This window comes from Protopterus annectens, chromosome 1.part2 (genome assembly GCF_019279795.1).
Source record: "Protopterus annectens isolate FY-2018-M chromosome 1.part2, PAN1.0, whole genome shotgun sequence".
In the NCBI taxonomy this organism is placed as follows: domain Eukaryota; kingdom Metazoa; phylum Chordata; order Ceratodontiformes; family Protopteridae; genus Protopterus; species Protopterus annectens.
This window is the reverse complement of record NC_056727.1, coordinates 692,597,194-692,614,933: the sequence shown is the minus strand read 5'-3', so window position 1 is coordinate 692,614,933 and position 17,740 is coordinate 692,597,194. Positions and strand designations below refer to the sequence as shown.

Genomic DNA, 17,740 nt, shown 5'->3' with positions numbered 1-17,740 from the left:
TGGTAACTGTTGGGAAATGTTAAAGCACTACCACTACTTTTCCTTTTTACATGTCTTTATAGATGATATAGCAGGAGGGTGTAGTTTCAGTTTCTTTTAAGCCAGGTTTCAGTAATAGTGAGTATATCAGGCTTGTGTTAGGTAATCCAGGCATGTAGTTCAGTAGTTTTACTTCTTATGCTTCTAATATTTATGGCAGCAAACGTTACATTATTGGGGTGAGGGGTTGACCACTGTGGGGTTAGACGTAGTGTGTGTAAGTAGAATTGTCTTGATGTTGGTTGTAATAGGTGGGGTCAGAATAAGGTGAATGTCTCCCTTAGGAGGATTTTAGTATATTGGAGTACTACTAATTTTTTTTTTTTGGAGAGTATTTTTCCATTTCAATTTATTTTGATTTGACTTGAAAACTGAGTTAATCAGTCTATATTTGGGATAAAAGTGAGGAGCACCATTAAATAGTTTTGGTGGAAAGTATGGACAGTTTAGGGAGCAAGTATGGATAGGTGGTTGGAAAAGAATTGGAGAGATGTTGAGAGTTATTACTGAGTCATGATAGGATGGCTCAGTAACAGGAAAAGAATGGAGGATAAGCTGAGGAGTAGCAAGTTTAAATAACAAGATCTGTATTTTATTGATGGCAGGTAGTGGGGAAGTAGGAATCAAGAAGTTACACAGGTGTAGGATATTTACTGGTGGTGGAGGCTGAAAACTGGTAGAAGGTATGTAGGAAGTATTTTCGGTGAAAGAAAATATTTAGGCTGCCTTGCTAATTTCTCTTATGTTTCTAAAATGTAAAAAAATAGAAGGGTTTGAAAGGACAGAGTATGATGATGTAGATAAGATAGGAAGTAGTGATGGTTTACTTGGGGAAAGTAGAAGATAAAATGTAGAACAACATATACTGTTGGGGAGGTGTCTAAGTATGACTGGATATAGTGCAAAGTAGTACAGGAGGGGAAAAAGGTTGCTGAAAATGATGCTAAATGTTAGATTGAAGTTGGGAAACAGGAAAATAGAAACAGGAGTGTTTGCATGATAATAGTAAAGTTGTTCAGCAAGAGTTAGGGAGCGGGTGTCACAGGTGAAATGTTTGTGTGTGAAGTTTAGAGTAAGAGGGGAGGGTGGGAAATGAGGGTAGGGTAACAGGCTTCCTACACTCAGGTCAGGTTGGTACAGAGGAATTAATAAGAAGGCACAAAGTAGAACAGTTTTTAATTTACTAAATGCAGAAATCAGGAAGCTCAGGAGACTAAATAACTAGCATACAAATGTACTGGCAAGAAAAAGGACAATGGCCAACTTATTAAGTGATCCTTAGATTGCAAGGACTTCCTTTCTGCGGGGAATGTCACAGCCACTTTCCAGCACATGGCAGGCACATATTTGACTAGTTAAAGTTAATACAGAACAAGGATCTTCATGTTAAACTTGCTTACACTGCACAATGACAATATTCTCAGTGAAAAATGTTGACAGGCAACAGGGATCTATTGTTACGGTAATTACATAACTTTCGTAAGTGATGATGTCTGCTCTATCTGGCTTCAACTTGTGTGGCAGAGTCCCCAGCCAGAAAAAAATTCCTCGGGAGGAATTAAGGAAGGATATTTTGCAACACAGTGGTGCCAAAGTAATCCCTGGGTCTACACTGAATATCCAGCTTATAATGACACGCAAAAGTTCATCCACTGATACCCTAGAAAAAGAAAGCTGCAGAAGTAGCCACAGCCCTTGTCGAATGACCCTTAGGCTTTTTCATTGGTGATTATTAGGCTAATGGCATAAGAGCCTTTACAAGCCTAGCCAATAATCTCCCAGGATATAATATTGCATCTAAATTCCCAGATATGGGATGGGGTAGTATCAGGGTAGTGGGAGTCCTGAGTCATTTTGCAGACTGCCTCTGTCCATATGGGCCACGGGCAGTACCCCAGAAGTGAATTTACAGTTCCCTGTCCATTTATCCAAATTCTTTTGAAGAGAGTAAGGTAGGGGGGGTTTGCTTTATGAAGATGGGAAGTTTATTCCACAGACAAGGTAGTCTTTGGGACACAAGTCTCTTTCTCCAGCAAGTTCTGTTAAGACTCACAATTAAGGTTCAAGTCCATAGAATGTGTAACAACATTTTCATCAGGGCTGGATCAGAGAATGCCTTGAAGGTCAGGCATAAGTCACCTCTCAATAAACAATACAAGATAGAGTAAAGGGATAAGGCATTCAGTCAGTCTGTATAAGACACTTGTCTTACTTTTTGTATTTTTAAGTGAGAAACCACAGGGGCTACTCCAGTTGGTGTAACTGCCTGGTTAGGTACATGCAGAAAGGAGTATTGTACTCCCTTGTGTGAAAGGGTCTTGCTTTTCAAAGAATATGCAAGCAAAACACATTTTGACACCCACTTTGATGAAGTCACTTTAGACACAAGTGAGCCCAGCCTGTATTTTGAAAAGGAGAAAAATAACTGACTAGATTTTCTGAAAGATTTGGTACAGTTCAAATAAAAAACTTGGCTACCTATGTACATCCAAATAATGCAAAACGTATTCTCCTTTTTTGGCAAATGTAGCTTCCTAGAATAACGGTTCATAGGAGGAGAAACACTGTCTTTATAGAACACCAGATAAGGATGTGAAGAATCAACAGCCTGCAACTCTAAAATCCTTCTGGCAGAATTTACTACTAAAAAACAGTTTTTCATGGTAAGAGCTTTAAGTCAGAAGTAGCTGCAGGTTCAAATGAAGGGGGTGCAAGGACTTGCAACAGAAAAGGCAAATCTCAGGGGGGAACTGGATTCCAAATTGGGGGACATAACAAAAAATACCCTTGAAGAACACCTTGGAAATCTTGAGGGGGGGCTGTGATAAGACCAAACGACAAGGCCCTTAGCCAGAAGTGCACAAATCTCCTGGAAAGCCTATCTTGATATTATGGTAGGCATCCTTGAGGTCTATCGAGCACATCCAATCATTCTTCCTCATAAAAGTTAAGATGGACTGCACTATGACCATCCAGAACTTGTTTTTTCATGAACTAATTTAAACTGTTTAAAACCAAAACTGTCCTGAGGTTCTTGGTCTTTTTTGGTACTAAACAGTACTAGGAATAGACCCAGAATCCTTGCTGGTCTGCTGGGACCTCCTGGATGACTCAATCTGCAAGCAGCTTGTGAACCTCTGCAGCTGCATTCAGTCTTTAACAGGGTGGAAGAGCTGGGATATATTTCTGACAAGAGTTTGAAAACTGAAAAGGGAATGTATTAACCACTGGACATGACAACACCCATTCTTCTGAGGTGATGGCATCCCAAGCTTTTGGGTGTAAGCCAAACAACTCCAGACTTCCTCCAGAGTACAACAGTCCAATAACCCTTAAGGGTCATTGAAAGGGCATGGAGACAGCCTCGTGGAAACCCTGATTATGTGAACAACTACTGCCCTGCTGATGGCACCCATTATAATTTCGCCCTCATCCTCAGGAGGAACCTACTGAAGGAGCATATTGAGAAGACTGCTGCAACTTTCTGTAGAAGAGCCACTTAGTCCCACTTCTGATTCACTAAAAAGGTTCAATGAGGTTTGGTAAAGCGGACTCCAAAGGCAGACAGTGTCTTCCTGACTTGCTCACTCCTTGTCAGAGTACACTTAACCTTCGGCTCCAACATAGAAAAGCCAACAAAAGGTGCATTTACAAGGAAAGCCTTGAAGCAATACTGCAAAGTTACATAAATGCATCCAAGCATGGCGCCACAAGGCAATATTGGAGCAAGGCCCTCAACATACTCCACTGGACACTTTTGAGAGAAGCCTCAGAAATATTAGCGATGGAAAGCGGGGTGGACAGCTAAGTTACCAGTGTTTTCTACATCTCCATAGACTGCTGTATAGTGAGATTTCTTGACACTTCAGACTCCAAATCTTATTCAGGTCTTGTCAAATGTGATAGAGAATTAAGAGCTCTCAGTGCAAAAGTGACTAAGGTATAGTAATGCTTCTCTAAATGATCCACAGCCTAGGACTCCTTGTTGAAGGGGGAACGGATCGAAGAGCTCTCCTCAAAAATATCCTCCTTGGTGGCATACACCACAACAATAGCATCGACAGCTGGACCCTTACTCCAATGTGGCCAGTTCTTGGGGAGGCGAGAATCTTATCTGGCTTCTTAGGGATAGGCTCCATGGTGTTGGATTCCTACCACGCCATGTTGAAAACTAGGTCAATAACAGTGTTCAGATGGAGAACAACTGAAGGTGTGGATGGGCCTATGCTGATGGCCTCCAAAAATACTGACTCCTCCAGTGAGGCAGATTCAGTGGCCTAGCCTCCATAATGGTAAGGCAGCTCTAGTAAGTTACCAAAAGAGGAGTCATCCCACAGACACTCAGGGGAACACACTCCTTCCTCAAAGTCAGTATCCTCAATAAGGGACTCCTCCAGGGAGTCCAAGTGTTTCCTCTTTCACTTCCTCTTCCCCAAAACCTCCCACTCAGACAAAGCCAGGTAGGAAGGGGAAGAGTCAGGAAGCCCTACTACAGGTGCAGGATGGAGGTCCACCGACAAAGGTTGACCACAAGCAGACTGATTACTGGTCGTAGGGAACAATGAGGAAGGTGAAGGCACACCAGCTGGAGAAACTAGACCCTTATCCTGAGAGGGGAACACCCTCTCCGTAACATCAAAGGCAGAGGAAGAAGCTGGCCTCTTGGGGCCAAGGGTCCCAGCACCTGAGGTTACCAGCGACAACCCTGATCACAAAGGAGCAACACACACACTCAATGTTGAGACTGGAGCTGAGGTGTCCAAAGCCAAAGCCCTTTGTAGAAGGCATGATCCTGAAGCACGGAGAGTTGACCCTGACCAGGATACCCCAGCTTCAACAGTAAGTCTCCAACGTCCTGACACATCTGAAAAAGTTGGAGTCAAAGTGACCAGGGAATGATTCAGAACCAAAGATGGCCAAATCTTTGGACATGAAGATGGCCAAGCATCGGACTAGACCTGGATGGTGGAAAAGCAGCCGATCACAAATACCTTGGATCTGAAGGGGCCAAAGGAGAAAGACAAAAGGATGTATCCAAGAATCCTGGTACTGGAACCATTACCAAAAGGATAAGGCCTAACTACATCTACCTCCGCAAAAAGGACCTCATCAACTGCTCCAACTCAGAAGTTTTAATACTGCTCACTGACCTTGATGACCGGATGGATTATGCCACCAATGAATGCTTGGATGGTTGAAGTTCTGAAATGCAACATGTGGAGATTGATACGCAAATACTAGACTAGATGTCTTTGTGGGTTATTTTAAGCCCTAGCCAATTTCCATTTCAAAGGAGACAATCAAACTCAGTACTTTGTGAGGTAAACACCGTAAACATTACACCAAACCCCATGGTCTGGTGTAATGGTTATGAGGAAAGAATTCTAAGAAATGAACTTCAATGGTGCTGAGCTAGCATTCTCAAACAGTGGATGGGCAAGCCTGTCTACTATAACTTACGCAAATGGGAAAGGCTCTTTAGAAGAGGATGGTGATGCAGCACTTCCTTAAGGAAATAAATGACCAGTGGCATCCACTTATGCTATACATACAAAGTGGTACACGGCCTGGAAGGACATTCTGGAAACAGCTGTCCAATCTATCCCCCAAACAGGTTAACATGTGAAACAGACATCAAGTCCAGGTGTCAGGAAACCATCACACTAATTAAAGCATACTCAAAAGCATATCCCATATTAATGAAGCAGTCTTCAACTCCCAGAGCATACTTTTCTTTATAGTCCTTTCACCCTAGGTTTCTTTGTAGCAGTCTTCCTACGAGTTTTTGGGAAAAAAGGGGTTCCTGTGGTAGTGGACAGCTGCTGTGACTCTAAAGCCCACATAAGGGTATCTAGCTTTTTCTGCATTAGCCAGACATGGGGATGTGGTTCTCTACTTCTACAGATTTTCCAGATGCAACCTATACAAATCTAGAAGCCTGCCATGAGGTGTGACTGTCCTAAGGAAAAAAAGATCCTTAAAATGGAAAGCCTTATACAGGATCTGATGCCTGCAGTTGCAAAAGCTTTTTACATGTGCACAAGGCATGTCCTGGTAAATGTAAAAGATTCCCTAGACACCTCTCACTAGCAAATAACAATAGAAAAGATTCCCCAATGTAGTACTTAATGAAAAAACAAACCAGTCCTGGGTAAAGTGCTTCTTGAGAAAAAGTCACTAATGTCAGAAAAAACACTTTCAGATCATTATATGTATTGTTTATGGTATCAGGTTTTTATCATTTTATAATGAAATGTGGAAAAGTACTTTTTCACACAGAATTTTTTTGGTTAATATATTTATGCTCATTAGCGATGATATGCTTGATCAATTACTCTATTCTAATAATTTGATGACTTGTTGATAGTAATTGGATAAGAAGGATGTAGATATGTATATAAATGGATTCAGGATATGTGTATGTTAAAGTCTGAAGAAACGTTTTTCAAAATGTGAAAGCGCTTACTACTATTTTTTATTTCAAATAAAGTGTTGCCGGATTTTAGTCGTGGAGAGCCTCTTTTGTTTTTTCTGACAATGCAGTACTTAGCTTTCAAAGAATTTTGCACGAAGAAGCTCTAGAAAAGAGACCAGAATAAGCCACCACAAGCATTCTTACTGAAATACAGCATACTCCTTTTGCAAAGAATAATTGAAAATGAAGTAAATTGGCTGCCCACTGTATCCCGGATACAGGGTCTGCATCCTTGCATCAGGTATGAGCCAGCCTGTGCATGGCCATCAACAGAGTTCTGGGAGGTAAACTGGCCAGTCAGACATGTGCCTGAAACTAATTTTCATATGTCACGAATATGACAAAGAGTGATCCTTATGAAAAACACCTGAGGGTTCAAACATTGAAAGAATTTTATAAAATAAAGGAACAACTGGGGTACCACAGGGACCTATACGGTATACAATTGTTTTTTTTTTTTCTGTTTTTACATTGGACCTGTATACATAGATATATAAATAAGTAGACAGAACCAAGTGTGATAACTATTAAATATAAGAATGATATCAAGACTGTAATCTTAAGGTCAGCTTAGGATACTGAACTATTACAGGAAACCTTCAATAAAATCTTTGTCTGGTAACTAGCACTGAGAATTAGGGCTATGAGCTAATGACGAGTTTCTGTCCATTTGCCTACACAGTGTGCCTCTTGAGCATGTCACTCTCTCAACCAGGCAGAGCACACAGGCACCTACTGAATTGGGCCTTTACCCAATTGGGCAACTCTGTGCAGAGGGAACACACTCCAAACAGCATTGACCACTTTGAATCAGTACAAACTGGTCCCCTCAATGAAATACTGACAGTACTGAAATTAAATTAACAAACACCCAATCCGTTTTGAAAAACACCATCCGTTTTAACTCTGAACATCTCCAATCCAATGTGCATTCCACACGGAAAAATTAAAGTAACCACATCAGTGCTGTCAAATGGTGAATGACACGTCTATATTCAAGACACAATAGATAGCAAAGACACATTCTTAATAAAATGTTCGGACCACAATGCAGTGTATTTAATAGCACCAGATTTTTACTGAATAACACAACTAAGCACTTTTGTTCCCTAAACATTATGGGACTTCAGAGTTAATGAAAAGCTTGAACTGTTTTACTTTTTGAGTCATAAAACTCCCCCCACAATTTTAAATATCTAATTGACAACTATAAAAACTCCATTCCATAAAAAACATTGCAAAATTTATAATAAATATTGAATAATGAATGTATATAACATTATCACTCTTACAGCAACAGTTAATAACCATTACAAATATTCACAAATTTAAAAGAAATGTTGAGAAGTGGGATACATTTCCAAAACAGCAGTAAATTCTTACCTTTCACTTGCAATTTTTCCTAAACTACTTTACTAGACAGAGCAAAACTCAAGAAAAGTATCATCTACAACACATCAGCTCCACATTTTGTACATATAACTATACAGAGATCAGACCTTTTAAACTTTGGTTTCCTGGCACTCTAATCTAATATTTGGTGAGCCAGGTAAAAAATCTTCTTTGGATCCACTGTCTGACCAAGTAAAGACTGCTCATTAAGCATTAGATAAAATAAACAGTTGTTATTCTCTAGTATCAAATATAATATAATACAAATAAAAACATGAAATGAATACACCTATGCATTGAACATGACAGTGAATATATAAGGGCATGAGGGAAAATAAAAGCACAACTGAAGTAGTCAAAATAAAACTTATGTTTCTATTACAAATATTCCAAAATGATGTTTCCAATACTAGTGTGATGCAGTATACCTTTACCTGTTTTTTGTGCCAGTATCTTGAGTCGTTCCTAACTGATAAAGGATGTCAATTGTGGAATCTGAAGATAAGCCATTCAGTCTTCCAAAGAGCAAAGGGCTGTTCAGATCTTCAAAAATCAAGACAAATAAAAGGTAAATATATTAATACGACTGTAGCCAAAAAGCAAAGCTCAAATACTAAACATTTTTTTTTAATTCTTAGCACTTTTATTTGAAGAATACACCACAGGCAACTGAGCAACAGTGGATTACAAGGAAAGTGGACTACATATACTTTGGTAAGTCACTATTCAAAGAGTTTACATATTCAAAACCTATAATTACATAGTAGTTACCATAACCACAGATACTCTGGATAGTAGAAGCACAGTTTGAGGCCCATTATAAGATAAAAGGGATTACCCCCACAGGTAGATGACTACTCCAGCCAGCTTTGGAAAAAACTTTGTGTACTTACCATAATGTTCCATGCGTGTTGTCCATCTTGACTTTTATTCTCACTGATGGGTCGGATCCACTGTGTTAGATCAGTCTCGGCCTTTCCAATAGCTCGAGATCTTCAGCAAAGCTTGTGGGCCCTCCTTTCCTACCCATAGTGCAGTTCCGCAACTTACTCAGACCTTGTTTGCCCTCCCAGAAAGAAAAGCAACCTATACATTAGCTACGGTCTCTTTCTAGGACAATGTCAGTATCCCTGAGGCTATGGAGAGCCATAAAACCAATGTTCACTCGGTCTTCCAGGAGTTCTGGAAGGGGGCATGGAGGGTGGGTTGTGAGAATAAAGGTCGAGATGAACTACACATATGGGACATTACACTAAGTACATAACTTCTTTATGTGTTGTCAATCTCACCTTTATTCTCACTGATGGGACTGCATCCCAAGCAACCTAACTCTTGGGTGGCTCATGGGAGAATATTTCTCAGAACCATAGAACCAAAGGAACCCCTACTACTGGAGCTCAAATCCAATTTGTAGCAAGTAATAAAGGTATGTGGTTTAGCCTGTGTCTCTGCAGCACAGATATCATCCCAGGGTAACCTTGCCTGAAAGGATGCTGAAGCCGCTACTGATCTGGTTCATAGGTTCACAGGTGTGTAATAGGCTAACGGCCCTGGAGCCTACATAAGCCTAGCCCAAGAAGATTCCCTGGCATCATGCCATCCAAAGTTAGTTTCCAGTGCCCCTGTCAAGCAAGGCCACTGAAGTGATCCCCAGGGTGAACTTCCTATTGCCCATCCACTTGTCAAGATTTCTCTTAAAGAGAGACAGTGAAGTGCTCTGCTTTATGTGAATGGGAAGTTTGTTCCAGAGTATGGGAAGTCTCTGGGTTAGGAACCTGTCCCTCCATCATGTTCTGTTTATTGTGGTAATGAGGTTTAGGTCCCTGAAGTGTGTGGCACAGAGAAATTGAAATTTCTTTAGGTGTAGCATATCTAGCAGCTCTGGGTCAGACATGACTTTGTAGGTCAAGCAGAGATCGCCTCTAAGTAGGCGATAAGCGACAGAGTACTGCTGGAATTTTTTGAGTCTGTCCATATAGGGCATGTGTCTGAGGCCTAACATCCCTTTAGTGAGGTATTTTTGTGGCCTTTCCAGTTGTTGTAGGTGTCTAGTGAGGTACATACCAAATGGGACATTGTATTCTATAATAGGTCTAATGAGGGATGAGTAAAGAGGGCTTATGACCTCTTTCTTCCTGGATGAGAATCCTTTTGTAATATGTGCCACACAGAAGAACTTTCTGACTACAGTGGTAATGTGGTTATCAAAGGAGAGGTTGCTGTCAACCTGTGTCCCCAGGTCTCATCACACCTTCGGTGTTTAATGGACTACCACCTATGTGGTAGTTCATGGGCACCAAATTTTTCCCAGTGCACTTTTTTGCATTGAGCTTAAGGCCATGGTTCTGGCACCAGTCACTGGTGTCAGTGAGGCCTTTTTGTAGAATGTCTACATCAGTTGGAAAATCAATAATGGCTCCCAGTTTGCAATCATCTGCAAACATGGTCAGCCAGAGTCCCTATGTGTTGGCTTGAACTTCAGATAAGTAGATGCCAAACAGGAGAGGACCCAGGACTGATCCCTGCGGGACAACACTTGTAATTGGTCGGTAGTCAGATTTGGAGTCTGCTACTTTCACAGTATGAGTGGTGGAGTGTGCTTTAACAGGAAAGGGGAGAGGCTTGTTTTTGGAACTGTAGATGTAGGATATACAAAAAGGTGAGCCATCTAGATAATGTAACTTTTGAGACTGGTTGACCTTTCCTAGTCTCAGAGTAGGATATGAAAAGTTGATCCGATTTCCTAAATTCTGAAGTTCTGTGCAAGTAGAAACATAATTGTCTATGCAGGAAAGAACAATGGTAGCTCAACAGATTGATTTAGGTTACTTTTCAACACAACCTTAGGAACAAATGAAGGATTACTGCGTAAAGAAACTCTATCCTTATGAAAAATTAGATAAGGGAGTCTGGAAGACAAGGCCTGTAACTTGGACACTTTTCTGGCTGAGGTAATAGCCACCAAAAAGTGTTTTTTCCAAGACAAAAACTTTAGATCACATATGGCTGAAGGTTCAAAGGGGGAACAAATGATACTTCTCAAAAAAGAAGTTCAGATCCCAGGGAGGAGTTGGTTTCTTGTATGGGGGTCTAATTATCATTGTTCCTTTCAAAAAGGCATTGCAGTGTCTGTGTGACATGACAGTGGAGCAGTTTTCTCCCACATGGAAATTTGAATTTGCTGCTAATTGGAGTCTAATAGTAGAAGCAGCCGCAACTTCATGAAAAACCTTGGTTAGAAATTCCTGTATGGTACATATGAGCACAGAAAAGGAATCCACCTGGTTATCAGTCACATATGTTAAGAACCTATTCTGCTCACTCTTGCAGAATTTACATGTAGAGGTTTTATGGGAGGACAACAGAATTTGTTTTACAGGAGAGGACAGATGGGGAAGCCTGGTAATCAAGGGAACTGGAGCAGCCAAGCTGTCAACTAGAGGTTGTGAAGGGTGGGATGTGCCATTTCCGACAGATATGTCAGTAAATCTGGATCTGGGTCTAGAATCCCTGGATTCTCCTGAAAATTAGGCTGAAGAAAAGGAAACCAGATTTAGTGAGGGCAATAGAGTGCAATGAGGATTATTGTGGTCTCCAACAGACTTGCTTTCTGTAATAATTTGGAAATTGAAGGAACTGGAGGGAAAGCATATTGAGGTCCTGGAGGCCAGTTGGGAACAAGTGCATCCCTTGGTGACTCCCTCTTAGGAGGGATTAGGGGAAAGTAGTTGTTGCATTTGGCATTGGTGGGTGAATCAAAAAGGTCGCAGCAAGGCTGGCCCCATTTTCGGAAAATCTCTTCTGCTACTTTCTGATTGAGGGACCACTCATGTGACCATAATATGGCCCTGCTCAATTTGTCTGCAGTCATGTTGGATTTCCCCAGGATATGCATTGCAATTAGAAAATGAATGGAGGACATTGCCCACTGCCAAACCCTTACAGCTTCTTGACAAAGGGGATAAGATCTGGTTCCTCCTTGTTTATGTACCAGATGACTGACATATTTGTCTGATTGAACTGCTATGGCTCCTAGAGGTACAGAGTTTTGAAATGCCTGCAACGCCAACAGCATTGCTCTCATCTCTAAGATGTTTATGTGCAAGTGAGGCTCGAGTTCCTGCCAGGTGCCTTGGACTGTCTTCTCCAGATAATGGGGGGGGGGGGTAAAGAGATGGCCTTGTGACACCGATGGGCTGTGAATCCACCACTTGAGATTATTTTTGCAAGACTTGGTTATGAAAATCGTGTGTGACATTGGTAATTCCAGTATTGGCCATTGTGTGAAAAGCAACCATTGAAGAATCCTCATGTGTAGTTGAGCTAGAAAAATAAGCACTATAGATGCTGCCATCTTCCCCAAAAATACAGTTGTGTACACTTACCATAAATGTAGATGTTCGAGTGTATTCACCGTTGCAGTCATTACATTTGGGTAATCTGCTGGCAGGTTGCCCTCAGTCAGCCTGAATTCCAAAGTCTTGCGTCGGTTGCTGTCTCCTCTTCCATGACGTCAGGTCGTCAGGGGTATAAAACAAGCAGCCAAAGCCATTTTCTTTAGTTTTTCTTGCCCCAGATGTCAGGTGCACCCAAAAAGGTATAAAAAAAAAAAAAATATATATATATATATATATATATATATATATATATATATATATATATATATATAGATATATATCTCTAAATTATATATACATGCAACAATACAAACTTTACCTTCATTTACAAGCAAATACACCACATAGGTTGTAGAAGATAGTGAAGGAAAGAGAAACTCCAGAAGAAAAGGGGGATGGCAGGCGGGTAACCTGGACTGCAACAGTGAATACACTCGAACATCTACATTTATGGTAAGTGTACACAACTGTATGTTCTTCATGTTTCACTGTTGCAGTCATTACATCTGGGTAGAATCCCAAAGCTATGGATGGGAGGCTGGAGCTAAACAGCAATAGGGGCAGCTATAAGGCCCTGCAGAACAGCAGTGGCAAAGCCTGCCCTGGACTTGGAGTAGAGAGGCAAATGATAATGTTTTGTAAAAGTGTGAACAGAACTCCAAGTAGCAGCCTCTAGAATGTCTTTGGTTGGTACTCCTCTGAGAAAGGCTGCTGATGTAGCTGCAGCTATGGTGGAATGAGACCTAATGCCCTTGGGCACAGGTTTGCCATGGTGTAAGTAGCAGACACAAATGCAATGGCTTATCCACTTTGAAATAGTCTGCTTTGAAATAGCCTTTCCTTCTGATCCTGCAGCATATGTCACTACTAACTGCTCAGTTTTTCTTAGAGCTTTAGTTCTGCTCAAGTAGAATCGTAGCTGTCTGTGTACGTCCAGTGATTGCAGAATCCTCTCCCCGTTGTCCTGCGGATTCAGATAAAAAGTTGGCAGATGAATAGTTTGGTTAAGAGCCACACTGGAAACTACCTTAGGCATAAATGAGGGATTGGTCCTCAGAGACACCCTGTCTGGGTAAAATATGATAAAAGGCTCTACAGCCATGAGGGCCTGTAGCTCTGAGACTCTTCTTGCTGAAGTAATTACTAGGAGCAGAGCTGTTTTCCATTATAAGAATTTTAGATCTGCAGTAGCAGCTGGTTCAAAAGGAGGCAGGGTGAGCTTTTTCCAACACATAATTGAGGTCCCATGCAGGTATTGGTGATCTTCTGGGGGGCCTTAAATTTTTGGCTCCTCTAAGATACTGCTTTAGTAAAGGATGAGAAAAGATTGGCGGCTCTGCATTGTAATGAGCTGAAATGACAAGAGGCATGGATTTTTATTGATGAGAAAGATAGGCCTTTGTCAAGCATCTCAGTCAAGTATTGTAATATCTGAGGAATATTTGATTCTGCTGTATCAGTTCCTTGTGCTTGATTCCAAGCACAGAACCTCTTACATTTATCAGCATAAGATTTTCTAGTACTAGGCCTTCTGGCTTCCAAAATGACATCCATCACAGCTTTACTGAGAGATGTTGTTGGTGTAACTACATGATCAGCCATGCTGCCAGGTTCAGTGTTTGGAGCTGATTGTGCAGGATCTGATTGTTTTACTGGGACAGTAACTGAGGTCTTTGAGGTAAGGTCCAAGCTGGGTATTGAGACAAGTTCCTTAGGATTGGGTACCAGCATTGGCGTGGCCAGTCCGGGGCAATTAGTATCATCTTTGGTTTCTCTTGTCTGACTTTTAGTAGGACCTTGGGAAGACGATGCAGAGGAGGAAAGGTGTAAACTGATAGGTTTTTCCAACTGAAGGATAGGGTGTCTACTTCCCATGCTTGTCTGTGATAAGTCCTTGTGCAGAACCTTTTCAATTGATCATTTTGAGGAGAGGCAAATAGATCTATGTCCAGGCTCCCCTATTTCTTTGTTACCCTGCTGAAGACTTGTGGATCTAGTTTCCACACGTGAGGGTCCATAAGATTACTGCTTAAGTCGTCTGCCAGAGTATTTTGTTTTCCTGGCAGGAACTGAGCTTGTAGATGTACTTGGTAAGTCAAAGCTGTGTCCCACAGTGCCATGGCTAGTCTGCAAAGGGGGTATATGAATGCGTGCCCCCCTGCTTGTTTATATACCACATAACCGTGGTGTTGTCTGTCTATCAGTAGTTGTCCTGGATGAAGTAAGGCCTTGAAGGCTGTCAGGGCATTTTGAACAGCTAACATCTCTTTTTAGTTGATATGCAGATGCATTTGTTTTGGGATCCATATGCCCTGAATGCATATTCCCACCAAGTGGGCCCCCCATGCATAATCTGATGCATCTGTTGTTAAGGTTTGATTGGCAGGGGGTAGAGTGAATGGCCGTCCCATGTTTTGGTGACATGCCTTTGCCCACCATAGTAACTCCTGTTGTAGGCAGGGAATGAGAGGAATCATTGTTTCCAGATTGTGACAATGTTGACTCCATAAACTTTTTAGGTACCATTGAAGTTTCCTCATATGCAGTCTTGCATATGGAATCAGAATAATGTAGGATGCAATGAACCCCAAAGCCTGCAGAATCTGTCTTGCAGATAACTAGGTTTTTGTTGCCATCAGTTTGAAGTAAGGATATATTTGTATACTTCTTTGTCTGCAAAAAGAAATTACTGGTGCCAGGCACTTTGTAAAAACCATGGGTGCAGTAGATAAGCCAAAGGGTAGTGCAGAGAATTGGTAATGCATTAAGCCAGCCTTGAAACGGAGGCATCTTCTGCACGATTCCCTTATTGGGACATGCAGGTATGCCTCTTTTAGGTCTAATGTCACCAGCCAAGCATTCTTGCCCAGCATGGGCAGAAGCTGCTGCAAAGTTAGCATTTTGAATTTTGGAATGTCCAGGAAGGTGTTTAAAATTGATAAATCCAGTATTGGCCTCCAGGCCCTGTCCTTGCTGGGTACCAAGAATAGTCGAGTAAAAACCTTGTCCTTTTTCCTGTTCTGGTACTGGCTGAATAGCCCCCATATCCATGAGGGACGTAACCTGTTTCTGTGCCTCTGCCCATTGATTTTTTGGCAGATCCGGCCAACCGTTTGCCATTGGCAAAGTATGGAAATGGAATCTGTATCCCTGTAATACTATGTTTAGCACCCACTTGTCCTGGGTTATTAACTGCCAATTTTGAGCAAAAAGTGCTAACTTTCCCCCTATGGGTGCTGCCAAATGGAGGTAAGTGCTTGGTGAAGGCAGAGGGAAGTCATTGGGACTGTTTTCTGTAGGGTTGCACTTTATCTCCTCCAGATTTGGAGGTAGAAGCACCCCATTGCTTTGACCTGTAAGAATCTTGTGCCTGGTATCTAGAACCTTTAGGGCATCTGGATTTACCCCTTTGAGCTCTGTCGGACACAGGAAAGGACCAATTTTTTGTAGGCCAGTGTCTACTGAATCTTGGTGGCTGCACTTGTAAGACGTATTTTACAGTTTGCATAGACTTAGCTATGTCTTTCATTTTCTTTAAAATCTCTTCTGCCTTAATACCAAACAGAGTATCATGTTGTAAAGGTGCATCCAGTAATTTAGCTTTAACATGATCAGGCAAATTTTGCTCTTTTAGCCAGGCATGCCTCCTAATCACAGATCCAGTAACTGCGGCCCTGCAGGAGGCCTCTAAGGAATCAAAACCACATTGCAAAGTATGCTTTCAACTTGTTCAGTTGCATGCAATAAGTCCTGCAATTCTTTATTTTCTGCACATTCAGAAATCAACATCATTTTCTGTTTCAGCAATCCCATAACATGTTGTTGACACTTGAGCATATGAAACTGGCAGTTTAGGGCCCTAATTGCCAAGGTTGCAGATGTACAAACCTTCTTTCCCCATCTATCCAGTGCCCTTGAATCTCTGTCAGAGGGTGTAAGATTTTTTGCTGTTGAGGCCTTAACTCCTTTTGGACCCTGTGAAACAGTTTCAGGGTCAGCAGCAGGGTTTCTAAATAAAAATTTGTGTGAGTCAGGGACCCTGTAATATCTGTCATGCTTGCTGGGAGCCGGAGGTAAGGAGTCAAGCTTGACTCCGAAAACACATCATCCACAATGTCCAAAACAGGGGGTATGGCTAAAGGCCTGTACTGAGGGAGAAGAAGGAAATGCCTGAGCCTCTTTTTTTATTCTGAAAAATATTGACTCTCCCAGTGAAAATGCTCCCTTAAAATATGCAAGGTTTCTCCAAATGAATAATCCTCAGGAGCTGATGCAGATGGGAGAGATTCCTCTGCATCAGAATCCTCATAGGGAAGAATAGATAATTCCTGATCAGAAGAGGAATCTGAAGAAATAGAAACCTGATCTGAAGATTCATAATCAGTGTCTTGCCTAGGCCTCTTATCAGTGGGGGACGGGAACCCCTGATCAAGGTAATTAAGTCTTCAGCCATTTTGATCATCTGTTTTTTAGTCATAGAGGCCTGTGCACGTGGCTCATGCATCATTTTTTTAACTTTAGAAGTTGCTTTTGTCTTTGGTTTTGCAGCTGTCGTCGGTTTTATATAAAAATGTTGAGGCCTGAGTACACCCTCAGAAGCCGGTGTCTGCTCAGCGGCTCCAGACCCATCCAAGGGAGAGACATCCGTGGGTACAATACTTTGAGTAGCTCGCGGCATGCCAGACTCCGCATCGGTCTCGGTAGAGGCCTGCAACTCGAAAGTAGCGACTATCATGGGCTGCCAAAACACCTCACTGAGTACCGGCAAACTGGCGACTGGCTTAGGAGAAGCTTCGTCGTTGGTTTTGGACCTCGATGATCTGTCTCTGTCCTTTTCTTTGCGTTTTTTGTGTACTCCGGTAGTCGGATTGCTATCAGACGACATTTCAGGGTGGTTAAATCTGTTTCCAAAATATTTTGAGGCAAAAATATACCGACGCTTAATAATGCGTTGGTTAAATCTAGCACAAAATCGACAGCCATGCAAGTTGTGATCAGGGCCTAGGCAAGGAATACAGTACAAATGAAAATCCTTATGAGGTATTTGCTTCCCACAAGTAATACAATTATTAACTTTTTCTGACATCGGTATGGAGCAAGAAAAAAGTTTCCCCAAAGGGGTACTTAGCTTTAGTGAAGACTTCGGTTCTGAAATTCGAACTCGAAAATTTAAGGAGTTGGCCGACCAGCACTTGTGAACTGCTTCTGCTTCGGGCACCGTGGGGCAAGAAAGACTGAAGAAAATGGTGTCAGCTGCTTGTTTTATACCCCTGATGGCCTGACATCATGGAAGAGGAGACAGCAACCGACGCAGGACCCAAGACTTTGGAATTCAGGCCGACTGAGGGCAACCTGCCAGCAGATTACCCAAATGTAATGACTGCAACAGTGAAACACGAAGAACATCCTGTAGTATTTGTTTCACACTGGCTCAAGT

General features: G+C 41.8%; 1 protein-coding gene across 8 annotated transcripts in view; it reads right to left on the bottom strand.

Moving 5' to 3' along the window:
* The window catches only part of BIRC6 (baculoviral IAP repeat containing 6), a 4,524,268-nt gene that overhangs the window by 1,135,756 nt on the left and 3,370,772 nt on the right, over positions 1-17,740 (bottom strand). For all 8 annotated transcript variants that reach the window (XM_044058419.1, XM_044058463.1, XM_044058448.1 and 5 more), the window contains exon 53: positions 8,341-8,449. In XM_044058419.1, coding sequence (XP_043914354.1) covers positions 8,341-8,449 — 109 coding nt within the window. The remainder of the gene's footprint in view (positions 1-8,340; positions 8,450-17,740) is intronic.